General features: G+C 37.5%; 1 protein-coding gene across 6 annotated transcripts in view; it reads left to right on the forward strand.

Annotated features, from left to right (window-relative positions):
• Positions 1-26,574, forward strand: part of Frem1 (FRAS1 related extracellular matrix 1) — a 170,360-nt gene that overhangs the window by 86,521 nt on the left and 57,265 nt on the right. For all 6 annotated transcript variants that reach the window (XM_048783943.1, XM_048783944.1, XM_015502585.2 and 3 more), the window contains 8 exons: positions 2,587-2,795; positions 5,126-5,219; positions 8,499-8,751; positions 14,372-14,566; positions 15,703-15,888; positions 17,567-17,763; positions 20,718-20,940; positions 23,549-23,693. In XM_048783943.1, the coding sequence (XP_048639900.1) occupies positions 2,587-2,795; positions 5,126-5,219; positions 8,499-8,751; positions 14,372-14,566; positions 15,703-15,888; positions 17,567-17,763; positions 20,718-20,940; positions 23,549-23,693 (1,502 nt within the window). The remainder of the gene's footprint in view (positions 1-2,586; positions 2,796-5,125; positions 5,220-8,498; positions 8,752-14,371; positions 14,567-15,702; positions 15,889-17,566; positions 17,764-20,717; positions 20,941-23,548; positions 23,694-26,574) is intronic.

Below are 26,574 nucleotides of genomic sequence, written 5' to 3' on the forward strand. Positions count from 1 at the left end.
GGGGGGGGGGGGGAGGGGGGCTGTCCGATATGCAAAAGTTTTCTGATGGATCTAAACTGTATTTTAAAATAATAAGTTGCAACATTTAAAAACAAAAAGATTTCCTATCAGTTCTGACTTGGGGTTCCTCTTGAACCTCTGGAAGCTCTAGCAATACTGAGCCTAACCACCAGCATCCTTATCAACTTACCATACTCACTTAAATCACTGACCTGACTTCTCAGGTTGGTGAGCTTGCAATCTTTGATAGAAGGCTATGGAAGTGTTCAAACTGAGGAATCTAAACAAGCTCCATCCTTTTATAACTTCTCCCTCAGGGACCAGATCAAATTCCTTGTGATGAAAATGGTTTGGAATGTCTGTGGAGCTAACGTTAGTTAGAGTTTAGTTGAAGTGCCCCTTTCTGTGTATGAGATATAGGCCCTGAAATAGCCTAGCATCTGAAGAAGCCAAAACTTTTTTCAGCATAATCATGGGGAAATAATCTTTTATGCAAAGGAATCCAGGCCTTTTGAAAGAGAAGGATGAGGTGTGGAGGAATCTATAAAGGCCAAAGGGAAAAGGTACCTTCATTTGAAAGCAGAGAGAATAATTGGGAGGACTTGGGTCTAAAATGGCATAGTGCTTTCTCTCTTTTATATGTGGCACATGGATCAAATGACACAGAGCTTCAAAGAAAAAGGATATTAGAAATAAAATTAAAGTTGTAGTTTCAGTGGAACCAGCCACAGGAATGGGTCTCTGATATGAAAAAAACACATAAAGGGCTGGGGTTGTGGCTCAGTGGTAGGGCACTTGCCTTGCATGTGTGAGGCACTGGGTTAAATCATCAGCACCTCATAAAAATGAATAAATAAAATAAAGGTATTGTGTCCACAACTTAAAAAAAATTAAAAAGAAAAAACACCACATAAAGACAAGTTGAGTGATGATCATTGGGGGAAACTGACCCCATGCTAACTTGAAGTCCCCAGCCTCTGAGAACTGGGCCTGAGAGGTTAATGATTAGTGAGGAGGGGGAAATTAATCTCATGTTTTTATTTTTTTGAAGTTTTATCTACAAGAGAGATTTGAAAGATCATCTAACGTATAAATTATATTTTATGAAGCATTGTCATCTTGAGATACTTATTTGTAACCTACTCAGGAAAGTGAGGCTGGCAAATGCAGACCTTGGTTAAAGGTAATACCCTGAGTGAGAGAGCTCCCTTTCTTCCTCCCACCTACAGTGAAAATATAGGTTTGGTAAAATGAGACACTTGGAAAGGTTGGGGTGGGGGTGATTGTAGAGAGAAAAGTCTATCATTTTATGTTTTGTTTTGTTTTGTTTTCTGGTGATAAAATAGAAGACAGCCACCTCTATGGCACTCTCATAGTTTCCATGACCCTTTAGGACATCCTCTAGTGCCCCTGGTGCCTTGGAATGGAGCTCTGCCCAGCACTTAGCACAGGTGCAGGAGGAGAGAGTGGACCCTGCAGCCGAGCCCTCTGCTTCATCTTGCTTCCTTTCCATCTGCCTGGCTGTGTCTCTCCCTGCTCCTCCCTGCCTTTTACCAACTCTGTCCTTAGGGAACATTCTACTCTTGGGGAGTGGCAGCTGCTCTGAGGAGAGCAATTTCTCCCTAGGAGAACATGGTGTTCTCAAATTGGCACAGCAATCACCTCAGACCATCTGCAGGGACCTTGGAGCCCATGATTTCATATCTCAAATTCATCTTCTTGCTCTTGCTTCTGGGTAGTATTACCAATTTGAAAAAAATTAGGTTAAGCAAAGTTAACAGGTTTTCCTACCTTAAGTGTCAAAGCCTTGAACATGCATATGTGCCTTATAAACCTCCAGGGTGAGGATATTGTCTGTGTTTTCTAGACTGATTTGATCATAGGACACTTCTTGCCCTCTCCTAGTGTGGTGATAAAATATTCTAAGCCATTCTAACTTGATTTTTTTTTTTACTTACAAATGAATTATTAGTCAGTTGAGCCTTGGGTTTTTCCCTTATTTAAAGTTGTATTTGTGGCTTTGATATTTAAGTCTAATGTTTAAATGAATCTATTTTCCATGGAATCTTAAATTTCCAATTTTAATTTCAAAATAACACAAAAGAAGCTTTAATACGTTTCACAAGTCTTCAAGAAGTTTTAGGGTGAAAAAAAGGAGATGGATTCTTTCCTTTAGGAGAATTTAGCAGAGGTTTTGTTTATGTTGTAGACTGAGGTGGATATGTGTCAAACAATGATTGAAATGATCAGGATGAAAGTTATTATTTCCCTAAGTCAGAACTCTATGTAGTCAACAATTTGCTGATTCTATGATACAGGCTCTGGGATAAATAAAATGTAGATACTTTTAGGTTTATAGATCTGTCTTGCTTCTTTGTGTACATCAACACTTGGAATTGGGAACATTAATAGTTAAATATATTTTTCATCCCCAAACTCCAGTTTTGAATTTGTCCCTGAACCATACTCCTGAAAATTTAGTAGACATATGAAGATGGTACTGGAAGTTTCATGGTGATCCAATGAGTTCTGTCTGCAGAGGTACCTCATGGAATAAGGCTTTGAATGTTTCTTCCTTCTTTCTAGGTATCCACTAACCCTCTGAGAGTGGCTGAGGGAGGCCAGTGCATCATCAGCACAGAGCACATTCTGGTTTCTGATGTGGATACCATGTTGGACAATATCTACATTTCCCTGCAGGGGTTGCCTCTGCACGGAAGGCTGGATTTGAATGGATTTCCTCTAGATGCTGGGGGCACATTTTCTTGGGGAGACCTTCATACCTTAAAAGTTAGGTTAGAAATGTAATGTGTTCTTTATATAACGTAGCTCTCCATCTGGATCAGTTGTGAGACAGAGCAAGAAAAAAGAAATTCATCGAATTCTTTCAGGAATACCAATATGCCACTTACTAATTTCAATAGTTAAAAATTAGAAATGACAAATTTTTAATTTTCCTCCAGATAGTTTCTTTCCCTCTGGCTTACTGTACCAGTGGGGATGACTTTATGGCTATGTGAACAACAAAAATTAATTACCATGAATATTAAATTTGCTACAACTGCACATATCACAAGAGGCAATAGAAACTAGATGAACAGAGACTGAAATTATCTGTGGGACTAATCTACATAATTGAACTCAGCTCTAGGAGCCAATTTCATACCCTAGACACTCTGGGACAGAGTTCTGTTGATCCATGTCTTTAGTGTAATCTTTAGTCCATTCTACTGGGTCAGGGATTTGCAGGTGAGCAAGTGGAGTAGTAGTCTGGTAAGTAGGCCATGGAGTAGAACTCAGATAGAGAAAGCCTTACCTCATGGTCCTATAGTATCCTCACCTTAAGTGTTTCATTTCTTCTACCTAATGCAGTTCTGCAAGAAACTTTTCTACACACTGTAGAAAAACATCTTTTCTGGAAAACAACATAAACTACTTAAAAACAATGGCTAGATGAACAGACTGATTTCTCACTTATAAACACCAGTTATAAATGGAAACTTTGGCCCTTTTGATAGCATATAGGAGGAAGTATTAGACATCAAAAACTTAGCTTCATACTTAGACTAGAAAGTTGATTAGGAACTAAGATTTGTGCACAAGTAGATTGGTTTAATTTTGATAATTCAGTCATAGCTTGATTAATAATTTCCAATTTTTTGATTTCTTTTCTACTATAGTTTTCCTTATTTTTTTAAATTTTCTTATTTTTGAGATCTTAGCTCTTAGCTACGTGTTAGAAAGAGACTTTGGTTAGACAGTTCTTACTAGGGAGTGAATGATGGATCGAAAAATAAAAGTTCCATTATTTTCCAGAACTATAGGGTCAAGTACTCTGCTAGAGATTTGCAATCAATGTTTTATTTGTTTATTTAATCTTCATAGTAATAAAACCTGACAAGGTGGATAGTTCTGTTCTCATAGTTGAAGAACTAAGTACAAAGAGGTTAAGGAGTTTGTCCAAGGTCACTGAGCTGGTATGTGAAGGAGGCAGGTTTTCAAAGATCTGCTTTACTCTACAGCCTTGACTTAGGACATGTGCTCTTGGGTCCACTTGACCCTTTGGGGGAGTTTTAGCATAGTAACATACTATTAGCATATTATCACTTGTAAATATATTTTTGATAAAAACAGCAGGGAGCATGGCAAAATAAACCATAGAAGGTAGTGTGTAGAAGGAACAAAGTAGTAGGGATGAGGACCTTCCCACACCTGAGTTCATATCCATCCTATTGGTGAAACTAGTTCTGGGTAAAATATAGCCCTATTTTTTTCCATAGATGAATATCATATAGGTTCTATATACTATACTAATTTTAATGCAATTTTAATTTTAAATTCTTAGGACTTATTTCCATTCCTTAGTATCTCAAACAGATCATTAATATGTTAAAAAATTGGCTCAAATAAATCCAACAGCTATTTAGAATTTACTGGGCATCCCCACAGTAGGCTGGGGAGTGTATGGAAAGCCAAGAATAGCCAAGAATTCTAAGGAGCAAAATTAGTCCTTCAAGATTTTGGCTGAGTCTTAAAGGAATATAAGGCCAAGCCTAGACCAGGGAAAGGTATTTTTAAATCTGGGAGAGAGTTGAAATTCTTTATGGGTTGAGAGGAGGAAAGCTTGTAAATGGAAGAGAGAGAATGGAGGGAGGCAATACAGAACTCAGGGATCAGGGTTTTAGAGAAGAGCTGAGTAGATCCTGAACAATGGCAGAAAGATTAGCCTTGAAAGTGGGGAAGGAGTCACCAGTTCCACATAGTGTCCCACTTTTCCCTGTCTATGCTCGTTCTCAGGGTCTCTCTCTGGCCCCAAACAGTGTATTCTGCAAATAGGCAGAACTACAACAAAATGGTTTTTGTTGTCACAGTGGCAACTGAAGGACCACTTTTTGATTTGGGGATGAATATAAATTATCAGTGCATATAACAGACTTTCCTAAGGTGGAGCAATTTTATGTTGAGGGGTACTTGAGTGGTTAAATATGTGACTTCATGATTATGCTGGTTTTTTCTTGTTTATTTATTTAATGAACACATGACACAAGAAGAGCTCTTGTGTAGTGCATCTCAATTTAGTCTTACAGTGTTCTTCAGAGATTAGTTACAAATATTATCCCCATAGGTATCAACATGATGGATCTGAGGTTCTTCAGGACAACATACTCTTGGAGGTCACAGATGGCACAAATTCAGCAGAATTTGTTTTACATGTTGAGGTGGGTAGAATGTTTCTTCCTTGAGTCATATAAAAATAAAATGTCTATTTTGAAAATCTCCCTGAGTCCCTAATATAACTTAAGTACCAAAGCAAGAGGATGCCTCCTTATGTCTTTGTATATCTTGAGCCAGGCACGTGGTTATACTGATAGTTGGACAAACTATTCTCTCCCCAATCCATTTAGAGTAGAAATATTCTGACTTAAAAACACAGATATTTAATTTAAAAAGTAATAGCTACTCTGGAGGCTCAAACTGGAGGATTATAAATTCAAGGGCAGCCTAGGCAACTTAATGAGACCCTGTCTCAAAATTTTAAAAAAGTTGGGATATAGCTTAGTGATAGAGCACCCCTGAGTCCAATCTCCAGTAAGAATCCCCCCCAAAGTAAGGGGTTTCATATATAAATTATTTACAATGATTTTGAACACTAACACTCATAAATGTTTATTTAGCAGCTCAGCAGGTTAGGCTGGCATCTCTGAGGGTTCCTGGCCTATGGAAGAAGCCATGTGTGTAGGTTTGTGGTGTTCTTTTGTGAATTTCTGCACCATGTAGCCCTGGTAGAAGGTCTGTTTGAGGCCATGTTTCTTCTACCTTTTAACAAATGAAGAAAAATATGTTCATATGCCCAAAGGACTTCTGAGGACTCTGGAATTTCTCTGTTGAGTGGTTACCCAAGTTCATGAGCACAAATCATAAGATTTCTGGTTATTTATAACTAGTGACTAAGAAAGGTCTGCAGAAAAACTTGCCACATTCCCTGAAGAGCCACTAATTATTATCATTGTGCTAAATTCTGTCTCTTTTGGTTTTAATATTGTCCAGATTCTTGTGATACACACTTATTATTAGTGGTAACAATATGTTTATAAGATATTTTGTACTTGTTATTAAGAAATAATGTTCACATGTGTGTATTGTTTTATGAAGCAGATAGGGAAGCAATTATTCCCATTTTATAGATAAGGACACTAAGGCCCAAGAAAGTTTTGACAACCTGCCCAAAGTCATGTGCCTGACAGTATAATGTGGTCTGGCATCTCTACACTCTGGTAGCTAGGCCAGTGTTCTTCCTTTTTACCATGCCATACTTCTACCTTGCCAGGTGACTAATGCCAGCAGGTCCGAGTACCATTTTGTGCCAGGCACAGTGTGGAGCATCTTCCTCATGCTTCTCCACTTTGTCCTCTTAATGGCCTTGGAGGTCTTGATGAAAAGCTGTACATTATTTCACTTCAAAAAAATATTTTCTTTGTTGGCAGATTTTTATGTGCGGAGAAATCTCTTCTAAAATTTTGCTTTTGTTTATCCTGAAAAGTAAATTTCAAGGAAAAGGCCCCAACCCTATCTTTCATTCATGACTTTCTTATTACTGGTAATAGGCAGAGAAATTTGGGAAAAGAATATATTTATTGATTCTTTTAAAATAAAAGGGCATGGTCTTTGCAAGCCAGGGACACAATGTTTGTGTTTGTGATTTTACCAAAAAGGGATATTATTTAAAAAAAAAATACAGGGCCTCACACATTTTTAAATATATTATTTATTTATATGGGGTGCTAAGAATTGAACCCAGTGCCTTACACATGCCAGGCAAGCACTCTACCACTGAGCCACAACCCCAGTCCCAGGAATATTCTTAATTGTTTCTCCTTTAAATTTTATTATCCATTTGAATTAATTGGTGAAATTCCCTAGACAGAGTCAAGAACAATAATAGAGATCTTTACTGAATTTGCACAGAAAACTTGAAAAAAAGATACTTTTTCCTTAATAAGACAACAGAAAAATAGAGAATATTGTATGCTTTTTTAAAAACTCTTTGATTAAATAACTAAGCTAGGGGTTCTATCAATCCATGCCTCTACCCATAAAAGAAAGTGTCAATAATTTCATATGTTTCATGTGTATTTGTTTACAGATGTTAGCCTGTTTAAATAGTAGGGTTCTCAGGGTCTAGATACAAAGTTATATTCATTTATTCAGCCAATGTTTTACAAGTGCCTTCTTTTATGCTGGATCTTCTATACTTGAAATACAATGATGACCAAGGCAGACAAACAGGTCCCTATTCTTCTAGAGGTTACAGACCAGGGGTAAAGACAGGCATTAAACAGATCATCACCAAAATAATGAATTGATTTTTATATGTGTTCTATAAATAAGTAGGGGAACTAAGTAATAGAAGCTCCTAAATGAGCCCAAGGAGGGCTTCCCTGGGGAATTCACACGGAACATAAAGCAGGAATTAGCGAAGAGTTGGCGACAGGGCATGCTGGACAGAGGCAGGAGAGGCTGCACAGGCCCCGAGATGGCGAGGAAGGTGTGCTGGGGTGAAAAGGGAGGGAGGTGGCCAGCACATCCCAGAGCATAGATGAGCCAGTGACTCCCAGGAGGAGCACTGGGAAGCCAATAAAGGTCCCAAGAAGGCAGCAGCTTGAAATGGACATTTAAAACAGACCCCTGTGGCCACAGTGCAAGAGGGAAGAAATATAAAGTTGAGCAGACTCATGGGCCAACCTGACAAGATAAACCTTGCAGCCCACCCCAGGTTGTGGCCATGGATTCCAAGGAGAAGTGCTCTTTGTTCCCTTTAAAAGACCTGTCTTTTAAAATTTCAGTGTGGTCTTTTCAAAGCCAGAGAGCCAGTGTGATCCCATGTTGTTTCTCCTTCCTTTCATCTTGGAGCTTTGTTTTCTTGAGTGAGAGGAAAGCATTTTTTTTTTCCAAGTTGAAACCTGGCTAATGGAGTTTCACATGTAATGCAAACCATTTGAAATGCAGCTGTGGCTTATTGTGAACCCAACTTCATGGGTGGCAGGAAATTGAGGTGGAGAAAAGGTTTGTAGTCACTAGATAATGCAAAATAAAAATAACCTGGACACTGTGAATGTACGCGCATCACACCACAAGGACCAGAATTCCTCAAGAATATGTGTGACTTTGACAAAGAAGGAAGGATTGAGGCTTTGATGAGGAATGTTGTATATCACATTTATGTTTTGTCTGTTTAGAAGGAGATAGAGTTTTGAGTCCCAAACCATAAACGTATTTCTTCCATTTCTCCCTAAAATGCCTCTCATGTGGAGTCTTCCTTGCAAGATGGTACATAGGGGGAAGTTAAAAACAGGCTGCTTGGCCAAATTCCATGGCTATTGTTTCATGTGTCTGGAAGATCAAAAATCCCTGTCACTGTGACTTTGAGCTAGGTGTTGCCAGTTGGGCAATTTGTCATTTCTTTCTTTTTCTTGAAAGCATTTTTTTTTCCTGCTCAGGTGTTTCCTATAAATGATGAGCCGCCAATCCTGAAGGCTGACCTCATCCCCATGATGCATTGCTCAGAGGGTGGAGAGGTGATCATCACTCCTGAACACATTTTTGCTACTGATATGGATAGTGATGACTTGAAACTGATGGTTATGATTGCCCGAGAACCTCAGCATGGGGTGGTGTGGAAGGCTGGTGTTCAAGTAGACCAGTTCTCTCAGGGAGATATTATCTCAGGGGCTGTGACATACAAACACACAGGTAAGTGACAGCATTGTGACTAGTGAGGAAACACAAGCCATATGAGAGCCTTATTCCACTTGCTGTAGCTCTGATAATCTAACAGTCTTAATGCTGGCTTCAATTTTAAAAAATAGAGTAAAAGATGCAGCTGCAGCCTGCACCACACTTCTCAATTACAGTTACCATATTTAGGAGTGTTTTTGATCTCGTATTATAGTTAATTTTGAAGGGTTGAGAAAAAGCAGGTGTCACTTGCTGCTGTTCTTTTTTTTTTTTTTGGTACCAAGAATTTAATCCAGTGGTACTTAATCACTGAGCCACATTCCTAGCTCCTTTTTATATTTTATTTTGAGACAGAATCTTGCTGAGTTGCTTAGGACCTCACTAAGTTGCTGCAACTGGCTTTGAACTCGTGATCCGCCTGTCTCAGCCTCCTGAGCCATTGAGATTGTAGGCATATGCCATGGTGCCCAGCTTACTGCTGTTCTTGATGCTACCACATACGCCTACTTTTGGGTCAACTCAAGGATTTAAATTGGTCACTTCAGCTTATGGATCCATAAATCATAATAGAAATTCTTGAAGTAAACTTCCTAAATTAATGATATGATGAATTTTAAAAGTTTACTGATGGCCAGCTAACTCCTAAGAAGTAACTAGTCAGCTTTTTAAGTTCCTGAGAAGCAAAGATGATCTCTTACACTTTGTGGGACTTGCCCACGGTACCTGTCAGCGTGAACACAGTTTAAATCTTCAGGAAGTGCTTGTTTATAGGCACTGCGCTTACATTTCTGGCATCACATTATTTTGTTTCCTGGATGACACTTATTCCTCATATAAACTGTTCAACTAAAGAAAATATTAATTCAACATCTGATATCTGCAAGGACATCACCAGGCCCCATGGGGCTCCAATGGAGTGTAAATCCAGATCCTGCCATGCAGGACGATTCACTCAAGCAGGCAGTCAAAATCCTTTCAGATGACAGAATGACAAATCTGCCCATCATGACATCATCTCCCCTGTACTCTTCTGAGGTCTGGGTTAGGGGTATTTCCTCAGTAATAATACCATATATTTTCTCTTACTGGAATTAATTGCACACTATTTCAATTTCCTGTTTACTTATTGATATGCCTCTTTTAACTGAAAATTCCATGGTGGAAGTATAATTGGGCGTATAAGGCCAGATGAGTAGTATAGGCTGTAAGAGCTTTCAGAATTCAAGTAATTTTCTTATTTGAAATGATGTAGAGAAAATTCAATTAGTGAGGTGGAGAGGGGGCTCAAGGAGAAATGTTTGAGATTGCTAAGGATTAATTTGGAAATGGTAGAAAACACTTTGAAATAATATGTTTTCATATGTATCTTGGAAAACAGCAATTTATCAGGATACCAGTTGTCTCAAGGATAATTAATGAACATGGGACATTTTATTCATGCTGCTAAACATCTTTTTTCTTTAAATGGTATCTCCCTCTTATCTGCATGTAGACTTAGGAAAGGTTTCACTGGTTATTTCCTTGTTTGGGGAGCATATTTTGCACTTGCTTGATATCTCTTAAGAGTTCACAACTACATACTTCTTATATGTTTCCTTCATAGATCTCAAATCACCTTGCAGGACAGGGATTCAAAGACTAGTGATTGTCGTTTGTTATAATTTCAATACCTTTGGCAGGATCATAAAGCACAGATGAATTAGGGTGACATGGGTTACATTTTCTTCCACTACCTCATTCTAAGTGCTAACCAGCGGGTATTCAAGTGTCTAAATCTCTTCTAGTGTAATGGCCATGCAAGGAATTGTTAGCTAATGAGACCTAGAAAGATATTGGGTTAAATTAGTTTAAAAAGATTTTCTTTTGTTATAACATTAGGAGAAATACTAGAGTCAAAGGACAATTTGATATTGTAATATTCACTTGTTTATTCAATAGGTAGTTACTTAACACTGTGATAGAATCAATGGAAAGAATCCCAGTCTGGTTAGTATCTGAAGTGAATTGTCTGACTCCACTATTGCTTCTATATGTTGATTATAAAACTACCCATGAATAATTTTACTAGCATTATTTATTTGCTTTCTGTAATTATAAAAATAATGCTTGCTCATTGCAGAAAACTCAAAAAGAATTGAAAAGTGTAATGAAGTTTCAAATAACACTGATACCTCTCAAAGATAGTCACTGTTAACATTAAAGTATTACAGTATTTAATTTTTTTAGGTGTTACTTTTCACTTAGTTACAATCATAATATATATATATGTACTTATATTAGTTACTTTTTTCATTTAGATTATCATCTAAAATGTTTATTCAAATGTCTATTAAATGATATGGTTGTTATAAATGTTTTAGTCATTGAATAGTATTTTACTATAAAAGTATATAATTAATTTCCTAATGTTAAAAATGGGGTCATTCAAAAATTTTCTTTTATACAATGCTGATATAATAACACTATGATTAACATTTTAAGTGTAAATCATGTCCTTAGACTATATTCATTCCAAGGTAAAGAGTTCTCCCATCTATACAGTAGCCTTTTTAGTGATTTAATGCTCAGCCTACTTTTCCAGCTATTACTATAGATATATCCTATGCTTCTATCATAGAGAAATGGCAGTTACTGAATGTGCTATGTTTGCCTTTTTTTTTTTTTTTTGTAAACTTTCTTCTGTTCTTCTCTCCTGCCTCCCAGTTCCCTGCCTTATCTGCTTGACAGGCTTTTACTTACCCTTTAACACACAGTGCAAAGCCAGTGAAGCCATCCTGAAAGATTTTTTCTTTTTTTCTTAAATTTTTAAAATCCTAATTTGTTATGTATGACAGCAGAATGCATTACAATTAATATTACACATATAGAACATAGTTTTTCATATCTCTGGTTGTACATAAAGTAGTGTCACATCATTCATGTCTTCATACATGTACTTAGGGTAATGATGTCCATCTCATTCCACTGTCTTTCCTACCCTTGTGCACCCCTCCCTTTCCCTCCCTCCCCTTTGCTCTATCTAGAGTTCATCTAATCCTCCCATGCTCCCCACCAACCCTCTTAGGAATCAGCATCCTTATATTAGAGAAAACATTTGGCATTTGATTTTTTGGGATTGGCTAACTTCACTTAGCATTATATTCTCCAACTCCATCCATTTACCTGCAAATGCCATGATTTTATTCTTTTTTAATGCTGAATAGTATTCCATTGTGTATATATACCACATTTTCGTTATCCATTCATCTACTGAAGGGCATCTAAGTTGGTCCCACAGTTTAGCTCTTATGAATTGTGCTGCTATAAACTTTAGTATGGCTGTGTCCCTGTAGTATGCTGTTTTTAAGTCCTTTGGGTAAAGACCAAGGAGTTGGATAGCTGAGTCAAATGGTAGTTCCATTCCCAGTTTTCCAAGGAATCTCCATACTGCTTTCCATATTGGCTGTACCAATTTGCAGTCCCACCAGCAATGTATGAGTGTGCCTTTTCCCCAACACTTATTGTTATTTTTTTAATAGCTTCCATTCTGATTGGAGTGAGATGAAATCTTAAGAGTAGGTTTGATTTGCATTTCTCTAATTGCTAGAGATGTTGAACATTTTTTTAATATATTTGTTGATTGATTGTATCTCATCTTCTGAGAAGTGTCTGTTCAATTCCTTGGCCCATTTATTGATTGATTATTTTGTTTTGGGTTTTTTTTTTTTCTTTTGGTGTTAAGATTTTTGAGTTCTTTATGTATCCTAGAGACTAGTGCTCTATCTGGTGTGCGTGTGGTAAAAATTTGCTCCCAAAATGTAGGCTCTCTATTCACCTCACTGATTGTTTCTTTTGCTGAGAAGAAGCTTTTTAGTTTGAATCCATCCCACCTACTGATTCTTGATTTTAATTCTTGTGCTATAGGTCTCTTATTAAGGAAGTCAGGGCCTAATCCGACATAATGGAGATTTGGGCCTGCTTTTTCTTCTATTAGTCGCAGTGTCTCTGGTTTAATTGCTAGGCCCTTGATCCACTTTGAGTTGAGTTTTGTTCATGATGAGAGATAGGGGCTGAAATATTTTTTTCTACTGGCATATATGCCTTAGCCCAGGCTATTGTCAGCCAACACTCTCATTCTCTTTCAGCATCTTGTACATTATGGGGCTAATACACAATTGTCACTAGCTATCCTCAGGAGGTTAGTTTCAGGACCCCTACGGAGAGAAATTCCCTGAATGCTCAAGTCCCTTATCAAATGACCTACTATGTGCCTATAACCTATACACATTCTCTCATATACTTTAAATCATCTCTAGATTGCTTAAAATACTAATGCTACGTAAATAGTTGTTATACCATATTGTTTAGGGAATAATGACAAGAAAAAAATCTATATATTCAGTCCAGATGCAATATTTTTCTAAGTATCTTTGACTTGCAATTGATTGGATTCATGAATTCATCAGTAGTCCTTAAAGAGATATTTATTGACTAAATAACTGATGAATCAATGTTTTTAAGACAATTTGCTTTTTTTTTTTTTTAGTCATTATAAACAGGTGAGAGGCCTTTACTGTTGACACTCCCAGAGTTGAAGACTGATCATTTCTAACTCTCAGAACTCAACTCTGTTTTTTCCAATTTTTCATACTTTAATCATCTGGTTGCTTAATGATATCGTTTGTAGGGTTTTTCGTGTCATTTTTTTTTTTAACTGGGAAAATAATCCCAAGCACAGGACTCTGCCAATTTGGGTAGTGTGAATGGTGAGAAGATATGACATTTCTTTTGTGCCCTAGTCTCATGGATGCTCCCAGCATTAATTGCTTTTTGAAGGTGAGACATGAGACTTACCAACAGCACACTTGCAGGGCTTTTCTGCCCCCTGGAGAGCAAGCACTCTGGCTCCATGCTGTTCATTAGCAACTCAGAGGAGATTGTCCTCTTCCAGATAAGCTATCTAGCCCTGGCTTTTTCTTCCTTCTATCTCTCAAGGCTCAAGTTGAGGCCACTTTGGATTGTAGAGAGTAAGATCTAACAAGTAATAGGAAGAAGGTGAAGGTAAATACCACTTTTTTTCAAGGCACTGTTGCTAATTTTAAAAAAAAATCTTGGTTAATATATAAAAAGAAGAAAACATTGAAGGAAATGATCAAAATGTGGAGTGTTGTTTACTTGCACCTATCCAGTGTCCTCTGATTCTCATAACTGCTGTGTGGCTGATGGTTATAAATTCAAGGTGGTTGGTACAAAAGGAAGGGCAATTACCAAGGGGACAAGGGTGTGTTCTGCCTCTGCCTGAGGTTGGTCTTCATAACCCCTGAAGGATTATGCTGGAGGAATAAAACCATCACTAGTCAGCTTCCTGCCTCTCCCTTGTTCATTTGTGAACTGTCAGACCCTGGTTTGCCCTGGGTTGCCCCTCCATATGGTGATTGATGGCTGGCAGGAATTTCACCCGAGGCAACAGATGGACAAGCATTTTCACGACAGTACTTCATTTTATAGTGATAAAATTGGGCTTTACATTTTTACACTTATTCTCATAAGTTCCTCTCCTTGCCGTTCAATGCTGACAGAGGAGGTGTGAGTAGATTCCATCTTGGTATTCTGTATTTTTAAAAAGTCAGGTTTCAACCATAGTTGTGTTTTCTAGGTGGTGAGATTGGCCTGGTGCCTTGTTTTGATACCATTACTTTGGTGATTTCGGATGGAGAAGCTGGCCCTTTTGTGAATGGCTGTTGTTACAGTGGACCTAATCCATCTGTTCCTCTCCATGAGTCCTTTCCAGTGTATGATCTCAACATCACAGTACATCCAGTAGACAATCAGCCACCTTCAATTGCAATAGGTAACAATGTATTTTTTTTTTTTCTGTAAAAGTACTATTATCTTGTCTAGGGTCAGAGCCATGGTTTGGTGAAATAATACATTTTACTTAGAGTCATAATGGAAAACCATCATATAACAATTACCCTCAAATAACTGACTCATCAGAAATTTGTGGAAAACCCCAAATCTGTAAAAGATTATATGACAAAAGAATTCACTTGTTTAGAAATTTAGTTACTTCTTCATGGAGAAAGAATGTGTATGTGTGTGTGTGTGTGTGTGTGTGTGTGTGTGTGCGTGCGCATGCGCATGTGAGCACATTGGGACAAGGACAACACTGGAATCCTCAAATATTCTGGTTTGATATCATGTGGGAAAATATCATTTGCTTGCTGGAGAGAGAGAGAGAGTAATTTATTTTATCCGTAGTAATTTCTATTAGAACAGAATGAGTATACCAGAGAGACCATTTATATACTTTTAACCTTATTTGCTATTTAGAAAGTCATCTCTTCATAAGCATTATGTATACGTTCTGTCCCTCAGAAAAAAAATATAAGCATATGTATGAATGTTATTGTAATTTGCAAACTATCTCCCAAGCAATGTTCTGGAAAGGAAGCATTATCCCAGCAGAATAATTAAGCACCAAGGCATGAAAAAAATGTTCGTTATGAGCAATTCACAATAGCTCTCAGGCAATTAACTCTCTGACAAACAGAGGTAACAACTGATCTTGAAGAGTACATAAACTACATTTAGTGGCTTATCATTAAAACAGTTTGGCAATTCGCATTTTCATTTGTCACTTCTGTAGAGACACAAGGGAAATCAGAGTTCCTTGAGAATGACTAAAAGGCTGTGCAGGAGTAGTTAGTATTTTGGCTGTCTTTCAATTATTGTCTGGCTTGCTTGTACAAGCAAAAAGATATAATTCCATATAAGTCAAATTAAATTCCACCCGTTATCCGTGAATATTTTCACTGTAAAGGGAATAAAGAGAATTATGCCAAAGGAAGTGAACATCTCCCATGGAAGTGTATTTGCATAGGGGAGGCATCTCTGAATTGGAACTTCAATCATTCCCTTTTGTCTTCCCTATACTGATTAGAAGATTTCATGCTAATTCATGATTGTGTTGTTATTTGTATGCAGGTACCCTGTTCCTTGTAGATGAGGGGTTCTCAGCAGCCCTTACCATTAACCATTTGTCTGCCAATGATCCTGACACTGCTGCAGATGACTTGGAATTTGTTTTGGTTTCTCCTCCCCAATTTGGTTACCTTGAAAACACACTTCCTTCTGTGGGTTTTGAGAAAAGCAATATGGGCATAAGTATAGGTAAGTGATGGTTTCATGACTAGCATTAACTGTTCTATTTATGGATGTAATTGGCCAGATCATGCTTAATAACTGGGCAAGGAGTCCAAAAAGGTTCAAAGCACCATGTACATTCAAGAAATTATTATTATCAATATGATTATTGCTGATGCTTTTGAATCTATAATTTTTATTCTGATTTTTCCTATGTGTACGAGTTAATATCAAACTAAGTGAAGATTTCATTAATGAAGAAATGAGAATATATGTGGAGAGCCATCCTCACGCGTGACTGGGTGACTCCCGGTTTGGGTCTGAGGCTTCTGGCTGTGTCGGAACTTTCCCGGCCCTCTCCTGATGAGAGAACCCGTCCGTGTGGGGGTGTGACTGACCACTGACCCCAGGGGCCCAATCACTGACCCTGACCTTGGAGTGCGGCCCCCCTCAACCTTCATTGGATGGAATTCTCCCCTGAATTTCTTGTTCCCCAATAAAAGGCTACTCCCTGGCGTGCTCGCTCTCTCTCTCTCCTGCTAGCCCTGAGTAATCCTTGCTGCCCTACGGGTGGTTCGAGGTTGGAGCCAGAGAGGGGAGCCGACTCGGACCTGGTCATAGAAAAAGGTAACTGAGTCTGTGTGTTTTATTTGATCTCTGCTAGCTAACTTTTATGCCAAGAACCTCATTAATGAAACCAATGCACAGGCCGCATGGTGGAAATATATATGGAAGAGATAATGTTTTTAAAGGCCCTTATAGCAGCACAGAATGCTGTAATAGAATTTATCTGGTGGGAGCTTACAAGGTCTCAGTCTCACAAGTTTTCATCATTTTAATAGATACTGGTGGAAAAGATTGGAAAACATACTATGAGTGTTATATAGAAAGAAAGTCTAAAAAGTTTAAGCAGATAACATTAATTTTGAAATCAAAATGTGTCTCAGATAATAAAATAGCTCCTGTATTTGAGGCAAAAACAAAACAACCAAAACAAAAGCAGAGAGCAAAAATCCAAATTTTCCTAAGATAATAATAATAATTAATAATATATTTTTAAGTTACTTTAGAAGTATATGATTCTGCGAGCCCTTTTTGAGGCATATCTACTTTAAATATGAGAAAGTCTGCATTTAAAATTAATTGCATCAAACATTGCCCAATTTTTCCTGTGACTTAATTCACACATGGAGCCATTTTTTGATTTAAGGCTACATCTTAATACCCAAACATTACATCAGCTAATTCCACTCAATTCAATCAGGTGCTTGATGTGTACATCAAGTAGGCCAAGAATCGTCTCCTGTTTTGCCTCTATGTGAAAGAGGTGGGCTCTTTCTTACCGAAGTATAACATGAGCTGCTCAGGCAGCAGCAGTGGTCAGATAACGGTCTCCCAGCATCCATTCTGAGGATCTGAAGAGTGGTCAGGAAGTTCCTCTGCATCCTGGTTTGTAGCTATTGCTCTTCTGTTCTCCCTGTCTATTTGAATCTTTTGATCTATGGTTTTGATCTATGGTTATCTGTTTTTATGTTAATGGTTGGCAGATGTTGCAGCTGTCCCTGACAGCAGATACTCAGGTGAACTGCCATGATCTTTTATTGGTTTTGCTGAAAAAACAGGGTGTTATTGGGTTAAAGATAAGGACCAGTACCTCGTAAATAATGCTTTTATTGCTTACCTGTTCCATCTTGGTGTGCTCTAGCTTCCTTTCACTGGAAAGACATGAAGGCTTTGCACATCAACTATGTGCAATCCAGACACCTGAGGATGGAACCGACCACTGACCAGTTTGTGGTGTATGTCACAGATGGGAAGCGACACTCCTTGCAGACTCCATTTTATGTTATAATCAACCCCACAAATGATGAAGTTCCTGAGTTTGTAGTGCAGAATATTACTGTAAGAACCTTATCATAATATTCCATTTCTCACTCATCATTTTTTTAATCTTTATTTTAACCTAGTCCATTTAAATTGCTTCAGAAGCTCTAAACGCACTAATTTGGTGAGGGGTAGGGAATGCAGTAACCTATGTCATGTGATTACTTGAAAACTATTACTCTAATAATAACAATAATGGCAATAATCATAATTATTGCTAGCATTGGGCAATTGCATGGATACAATTACTACATTGCTTATGTATAGAATGGAGTACTTACTACATTGTAGATTCCAAGCCCTTTATGTGCATTCGTATTTAATCCTCACTGTTGACTCTTAAGGGGATGGCATTATTATTGTCATTTTGTAACTGAAGAAATTAGGCTTAATGAGGTTAACTAAATATCCTAAATAATTCTTGCACATACTAGTAATGGGTATGATATTGTGATTTGGTTTTGTTTTTAATTTTTAAATAGGGATAAATTTTATCTACTACTCTAGAGTTCGTTTCCTAAAAACAAGATTATGTAGATTTAAAATCTTTCACATTAGTATATAACTCTTTTTAAGCAATTTATATGTATAAGTACATATAAATGTAAATGATTATTTAATCCAGACATATGTATTAGCAAATCCTGAAGAAATAGGATGAACACAGGCTTTGGAATTAGAGGGACTTGGGGTCTTGCTTTTAGTAGGTGTATGATCTTGGGCTTCTGTTTCCTCATCTGCAAACTGTATATAAAATCTTCTTTGAGGGTTAGCCATGATGATTGAGATGGCCAGGCACAGAGCAGACCCTTAATCAATAGGTGTCATTATTATTATTGTCATTGTTGTATTTGTTATCTTTTTTCTGTTATTGGCCAAAGTCATTATTTTGGGGTTTTTTTCCTGCTAAAAAAATTACATTCTAAATGTGAAAGTCTTTGTTTGTTTTTAATTTTCTACTGAATCTTAATGGTACATGAGAGTCACCTCAGCATTAAATTTAAGAGGCAGCTCCTGCCTTTCCTATTTTGTTGGCACATGGGTTTCTCTGGAGAGCCCCTCAGTAATTATGTGAGACAAAAAAAAATATACAAATGATTCCTTCTATACTTACCTCCATTGTGTTGTATGTGACTAGGGTTGGGGCTTCAGAAATAATTAGGCTACTAAGAAGTTGTCCCTTGCTCTTTAGAAGTAATCATGCTTTTTACATGTGTCTTCCTTAGAGAAAGCTGTTATAGGGTAACAAATATGGAGTACCAGTGTCATTGGCAGAGGCGACTAAGCTTCAAGGAATATTTTTCTTTCTTGTGAGAAAATATATTTATTTTGTGGATAGCTAGACTTTTATCACATGGTGCTACAAAAACACTTGAAGTTTTAGTTTATTGTAATTCATTCCAAACCTGTCAACTTATAAATGTCTGCCTTTTATGAGTATTGATCTAAATTTTGCATTGTTATAATCTCAATAAATAATTCAATCTCCAACAAAGAATACCACATTTTTTTCAGTAAAATTTCCTAGTACCCTTGTGAATGAACTTACCATTTTATAAATAAGAAACGTTGTCCTATACAGTGTGTCGGGGGGAAAGGCTTCATAGTTAATTTCTATGATGAATAATAATTAATAATATATTTTTAAGTTGCTTTATTAAAGTTTTTAGAAAAATACGTGAATTGTGATCAAAGATAATTTTTATAAGTGTATCATTATGAATTAATCTATGATACTGCCTCAGTCCTTAATAAGTGAGGTCAGATAAATGAAAATTAGCATCATTTTAGCCCAGGCATCATGTATGGTGAGTAACTCTTCTTTATGTGCATTCTGTAAAAAATGGTTACAGGAGGGTTCACTTCAAAGTCCATGAGATTCTAAACCATATTTGTCCTTCAAGCTTTGATTGTGTTCTCAGCCATAAAAATGTCCTGGTGTCCTCCACCCTATTGTGCTTCTTGTTTATTGGTATCTAGCAGTGCTGGGTGTTGTCTTCCTCATAATACAGTTATTGGTGGAGAGACCTTCAGTCTCTCCTGACTTAGATTCTTGAGAATATTCATATTCTCCACAGCATGTAGCATAGTGATATTGCAGATTCCCAAGAACCATGTATAGAATTTGTTCTCTTTTATTACTGAAATCCTGCCATATTTCAAAATAGGAAGCAAAAATATTTCCTTGTTCTCCCTATCCTCGCTATGAGGGGGGAAAAAGGTCAGGACATCTCAGTACCATATTGTTTAAATGACTAGATCCTGCATGAAATCATGAACATTCCACTCTCTTTGTGCTTTAAGGATTACAAACCTGAAGTGGGGTGTGGGAAAGTGGGTCAGGAAAATTTGAGGTGTGAGGATTAGGGAAAGATGAAAGACCCAGAATTAAAATACACACTCTCTGCTGTCAGAAGCATCCTTCTCAATTGTTGACTGAAATAAATAAAGAAGATATTACTGCTATAATAAAAGTTAAAACACCAAATACATGCAGTATACAAAGATATTTGTGCTATTCCTAAAACAGTTAGAAACCTAAGAATTGTAGAAAGGATGAGGTCCAGGAGGTTACAATAACAGATTGGTATCTGAAGGTGAAGGTTCTAGATTTGATTTTACAACTGAACTTTTCTGACTTCTAAAGACTATGCATCCTTTGGTTGCTTTTTTCTCCCAATTTTTAAACTATGAATAATATATTCATTTAAAATCATATGTTCTTTTTGTTCATGGAAATGAAAATTGCTTTAAAACCTTCAAAAAATATAAGGGAGATTAATAGATTTGATGTTTCTTTTTATGTTCCTATTAAACGAGCAATTTCTTTTTAGGACTCATTATATATAAATGTTATGGAAAATCTGCAATACGGTATCTTAAAATGACGTTTTTAGCAGTTTGTCAAAAGAATCTAGTGGACAGGTTCTATTTCACACACACAGCTGACTTTTTGGACTTGTTCCTGTTAGGTGTGTGAGGGTCAGGCGACAGAGCTGGATTCTTCTGTCATCAGTGCTGCTGACCTGGACATCCCCAAGGACCCCTTATTGTTCAGCATCACTCAGAAACCACGTCATGGTCTCCTCATCAATAGGATGCTCAGCAAAGACTCTCCTCAGAATAAGCAGTCAGCCAACCCTGACCAGAAGCAGGAACTTGTTCACAGTTTTTCCTTGGAACTTTTCAAGACTGGTATATCATGTCCCACTTCCGTTCAATTTGTTGCTATTGATTTAATAATTTAATTTGGACTTACATGTGGACTCTAAAAGTCTAACTCACAGAAGTGGAGAGTAGAATTATGGTTTCCAGAGGCTGGGGGATGGGAGGAATGGGGAGATGCTGGTCAAAGAGTACAAAATTTCATTTAGACAGAAGGAATACATTCAGGACATCTATTGTACATCATTGGTGACTATGGTTGCTAAAATATATTGTGTGCTTGAAAATTGCTTAAAGAATAGATCTTAAGTGTTCTCAGCTCGCGCACACACACACACACACAAAGACAAGTTATAAAGTAATGCGTGTTAATTATTTTGATTTAACCATATCACAATGTGTGTATATGTATATAATATATATCAAGTATATCACATATAATATGTCAAAAATCATGTTGTATATTATAATTACATATAATTTTTATTTATCAGTTTAACAAATTAAAAAGTAATTTAAGGGGCTGGGGTTGTAGCTCAGTGGTAGAGAGCTTGCCTAGCACATGTGAGGCACTGGGTTTGATCCTCAGCACCACATAAAAATATATAAAATAAATAAAGAAAATAATTGTTTCCATCTACAATTTATATATATATATATATATATATATATATATATATATATATATATACACACACACATTATAATGTATATATTATGTAGATATATATACATTATAATGTATATATTATATAGATATATGGAACAAATATTTTTAGAATGTAATTTAACAGAGCAAAGATTATTATAAATCATAGAAATAGAGGGTGAAGAAATAGCATCACTTTATATTTTAATCCCTCCAGGGTTACTTCTGGGCTTTAGAATATTGATAGGCATGAAGTCCTGGCTAGAAATAATAGCTTATTGGAAAGGCAATAACATATTTTCTTTCACTTTTAGAGTACCATTAAAAATAATATTTGCAATTTTTGGTATTTTAATGTAAACTTTTATGTCATAATAAAAAATTCCCTTTTAAAATTAATGAGATCATGGAACTAAATTTTAAGAGCTTTGTCTGCCAAAATTTCCATAGTTGAAACAAATATAGAACCATATATAATAAGGACTCATTAGTCTCTGAGGAGATAATTTGCTCTTTAGGGAAATGACACATCGAAATAGCAGCCTGAATTATTTTTTAATTACTTTTCTCCTTTAAAAAACACTGATCTTATCCCATTTCCCACTTATAAAAATACTTTAAAAAAATGTGACCAAATGGTTCAGTTTCAGAATTACTGCCTACTCTCATTCTCCTTCCTTCTCTACCTGTTTTCTTTTCCCAGTCTGCAGGGTCCTTCTCCTTTTGGGCTAGCCCAGGACATGCCTTCAGAATGCAGCTTCCTGTCAGCTTACCCTGGGGTGCCCACCCATTTCTTCTCCATGTTGTCTTTTTTTTTAAATTGTATTTTAAAAAAAATCATTCTGATTAGTTATATATGACACTAGAATGCATTTTGACACATTGTACACAAATGGAGCACAATTCTCCTTCCTCTGGCTGGACATGGGGCAGAGTCACACTGGTAGTGTAATTATACATGTATATAGGGAGGTAATGTTCATCTCATTCCACTGTCCTTCCCATCCCACACTCTGTCCCCTCACTCTCCTGTACCCAATCCAAAGTTCCTTCATTCCACCCCTGCCATTATGGATCAGCATGCGCTTATCAGAGAAAATATTCAGCCTTCGGATTTTCTGGGATGGGCTTATTTTCGCTTAGCATGATATTCTCCACCTCCATCCATTTACCTGCAAATGCCATAATTTTATTCTTCTTAGAGGCCGAGTAATATTTCATTGTGTATATATACCACATTTTCTTTATCCATTCAGCTCTGAAGGCCATCTAGGTTGGTTCCATAGTTTAGCCATTGTGAGTTGAGTTGCTATAAACATTGATGTGGCAGTTTCACTGTAGTATACTGATTTTATGTCCTTTGGGTATATACTGATGAGTGGGATAGCTAGGTCAAGTGGTGGTCCACTCCAAGTTTTCTGTTTTCAGAGTGGTTGCACCAATTCGCAAGACTTGGCTATTCTGGGTCTCCAGTATTTCCATGTGAATATTAGGCAGGTTTAAAAAATATAGTTAAATATGGTTTTTAATATTTAAGCTTTTATCTTGGGGACTGGCTCAAGATAGGGCTATATCTCTCTAATTTTTCCCAAGTAATTAAGTTTCTGTTTCATTTAAACTCTCTGACACCTTTGTTTTTATATGGTTTACTTAATAATACATCTTTTTCTCACTGATTTAAAACAAGGCCTCTGTCAAATTCTAAATTATTTTAAATAAAGAATTTATAATGGGATATGAAGGTACTTTTTAATTTTCTAAGACAAGTTTTATTTCACCCTAGTGTACTGATTAGTAAACCTTTTTCTCCCACGCAGGAGAAACTAGCCAGGACCTTGTCTTGCTAGCCAACTGCTCAGTGAGCTACACCACTGGTCCCCATGAAATCTTGCTAGTACCAGTTCCTCAGATTTAAAACAGATTACCTGTGATGTGTGTTGGGATGGTTCAATCCTAAGTGAGCTTTACTTTCTTTTTCTCCTTTTCTAGGAATGAGGTTGACCTATGTGCATGATGACTCTGAGAGCTTTGCTGATGACTTTACAATCCAATTGTCAGATGGGAAACACAAGATACTTAAAACCATTTCAGTAGAGATCACTCCGGTTAATGATGAGAAACCAATGCTAAGCAAGTAAGCCACCTAAGAGAGTCCCTTCCTGATTTTTATGAAGCTCTGTGAAGTCTGTGATCCTGGGTGAAGAACAAGTGTGTGTCCCCTAAGGAAGCCAGTATTCCATCATTTGGTCCATCTTAACTTGCTCCACCCACACAAGCACCTGGAACACTTAATGTAAATGCCAGTGAATGAAACCTCCTCTTAACAAGTCCTTTAATTATTTGATTTTCTTCTAAAATTTCCAAGTAGGTATAAAAAATAAGAATGACTGAGCATACAGCATAGAAGGGATATGCTAGTAAATATTTAGACCTATGCCCACATGCACCAAAGTTCAATCAATATGTGTATTCTACTCAAGAGTGGTAATGTTAACTACAAACAGTCCTCACAATGGACTTGCTCAAACTTTTAAATAAGAGTGACAGAGGGAAATAATCAATCATACTCCTTTCATCATCGTGGTACTTCATGATCTACCATATTTCTACCAAGTTCCACATGTATCAACACCCCTTTTAGTAATAGAAGGCCACATTACTAAACTTCCTGAGATAGTTACAGCTACAAAATTACCATACCTCTTTGATTGCTTCAAAATCCCTTGTTTTTTTTTTCTTTTAAAAATACATTTTTATTTTTAGTTGACATATAATTGTACACTTTTATGGGATTCAGTATGATGTTTTAGTACAAGTTTACAAGGTGTAATGATTGGGTCTGGGTAACTGGGATTTCTATTACCTCAGATGTTTATAATTTTTGTGAATTTCTCCTTTCTCTTATCTTTCTCTTTCATTCTGTCTTGAGGAGAGGAAGCGATGTTCCCCCTTTATCTCCCATATGTCCTTGAATAGATCACCTTTTGCTTCCTTCTAGTACATCCTCCATAATTTTTCCCCTCCTGCATCTTCAATTTCTCCTTTTTCCTTCCTTTTATCAATAAGACACAGGGATATGGTTAGTAGTTAAGAGAGCAAATGCTGGAGTTAGATTGACTCAGTAATTCTGTACTTTGGTGTGGTGGTGTGACCTTGAGTACACTACTTCATTGTATCTGCTAACTTCTCTGTGAATGGGGATAGTGTTTGTATCCTCTTCATAGGCTGTTGCAAGGATTAAGTGAACAAAAAACATTTAAAAGCACTTAAAAGAATGGCTAAAACATTGTGCACAATCTTTTTTTTTTGGGGGGGGGGTGTACCAGGGATTGAATCCAGGGATGCTTAACTACCAAGCCACATCCCCAGCCCTCTTGAAAATATTTTATTAGAGACAGGGTTTCGTTGAGTTGCTTGGGGCCTCACTAAGTTGCTGAAGCTGGGTTTGAACTCGAGATCCTTTTGCTTCAGCCTCCTGAGTCGCTGGGATTACAGGCATGTGCCATTGCGCCTGGCTCATGCAGAATCTTAAGTGTTCATTATCGTCACTATTTCAAGTAACTATCTTCATTCTGAGGACACAGACAACCCAGCCCCACACTCATTTCACTGCCAAACTTTTTGCAAGAGTAGCTTGTTCTGGTTTCTTCCATTTCTGCCAATGTCTCTAACCAACCTTTACCACTCTATTAAAGCTGTTCCCTTAGAAGTTACCCTTGGCTTTCCCACCAAATCCCGGGACTCTTGTCACCTCACTGGACCCTGGTAGAACCTATGATGCCATTTGTTTGGTGGTCCTCTTAGGTGCTGGGTCAACATTCTAGTTCCTTAACTCATAGCCCCTCAGCTCACTTGTGATTCTCTTGATGGTTGTGGGGGAATGTACCCTGCTCAGTATTAGCACCCCACCTCAGATGCCCACAGCGCCCTGCTCCACTTTTCAAATTTGGAGCTTTCTCTGAGCTGCAGTGGATCATTCAGCCCACATTCAGGCACAGCAGAGAGCACTGTAGGGACAGCCCTTAGCCTCAGGAGCTAGCAAATGAGATAAATGTGCCAGCTTCCTGTCCTCCAGAAGCACAATCTTAGTGTCGTCCTCTGTGGCTCCTCAAGAGATCCCCAGCAACTGGAGTTTATAACACATGCCTATCACCCCAGCTATTTGGGAGACTGAGGCAAGAGGATCTCTTAAGCCTAGATGTTAGGGCCGCCTGACAACACAGCAAGATCCTGTCCCTTGAAAAGGAAAAAAAAAGAAAAAGAAAAAGAAAAGGATTCCTAGTAGGTTTGAGCCCAACTGCCCATCAGGAAATATACCCTTTGCTGTCTTTTCCTTTTTCACTCCCTGTTTCTCTCCTTCTTCCTGAGATTGCCTCTCAAACAAATTACTTGCACCACAGACTTTGTCCAGGGTCCCTTTTAGAGACACCTCTTTTCTTCTCCATATTTAATACTGACACTTTCTTCTCACCAAATTCCCGCCTTCATCATTCTGGCTTCCTGTTTGGATTCATCTGTCTCTTTTGATAAAAAGCACCACTAATCTCCCTAAGCCCCCAACCAACAGATGCAACAGATCCCTTTGCCTTCTAGAATAATGGGACTAATATTCTCCAGTAAAAAGATAGACCAAAGTCTCCTCTTACTGCCAAGGGGGATATCAATCCTGGTGGACAAGAAACCTCCCCTGGTGAGCTTGAAACTGAAGTGTCCTGACCTTGGCTTCACGGCAGAGGACTGGAAGTTTGTTTGTTGATGCCGGTTGGTGCTGCTCAAAGTCCTTGCTCTGAATCCCAAGTAATTCACATGTCTCAATATTTCTCAGAAACAAGCCCGCTAGGGTGGACAGAGTAGGCATGTGTAATGTCTGTGGTTGAGAGCTAGAAGCACTGGTGGGAGGAGGTCTCTTCCCTTGGATGAGACTAGGGAAAGTGGCCATATTGGCTGTAGAAGCAGCAGCACCACAGAGGCCCTGCAAAAACCACAGCAGCAGCGTCCAGGTTAGAAGCACCAGC

Source organism: Marmota marmota, unplaced genomic scaffold, assembly GCF_001458135.2.
Source record: "Marmota marmota marmota unplaced genomic scaffold, marMar, whole genome shotgun sequence".
NCBI lineage: Eukaryota > Metazoa > Chordata > Mammalia > Rodentia > Sciuridae > Marmota > Marmota marmota.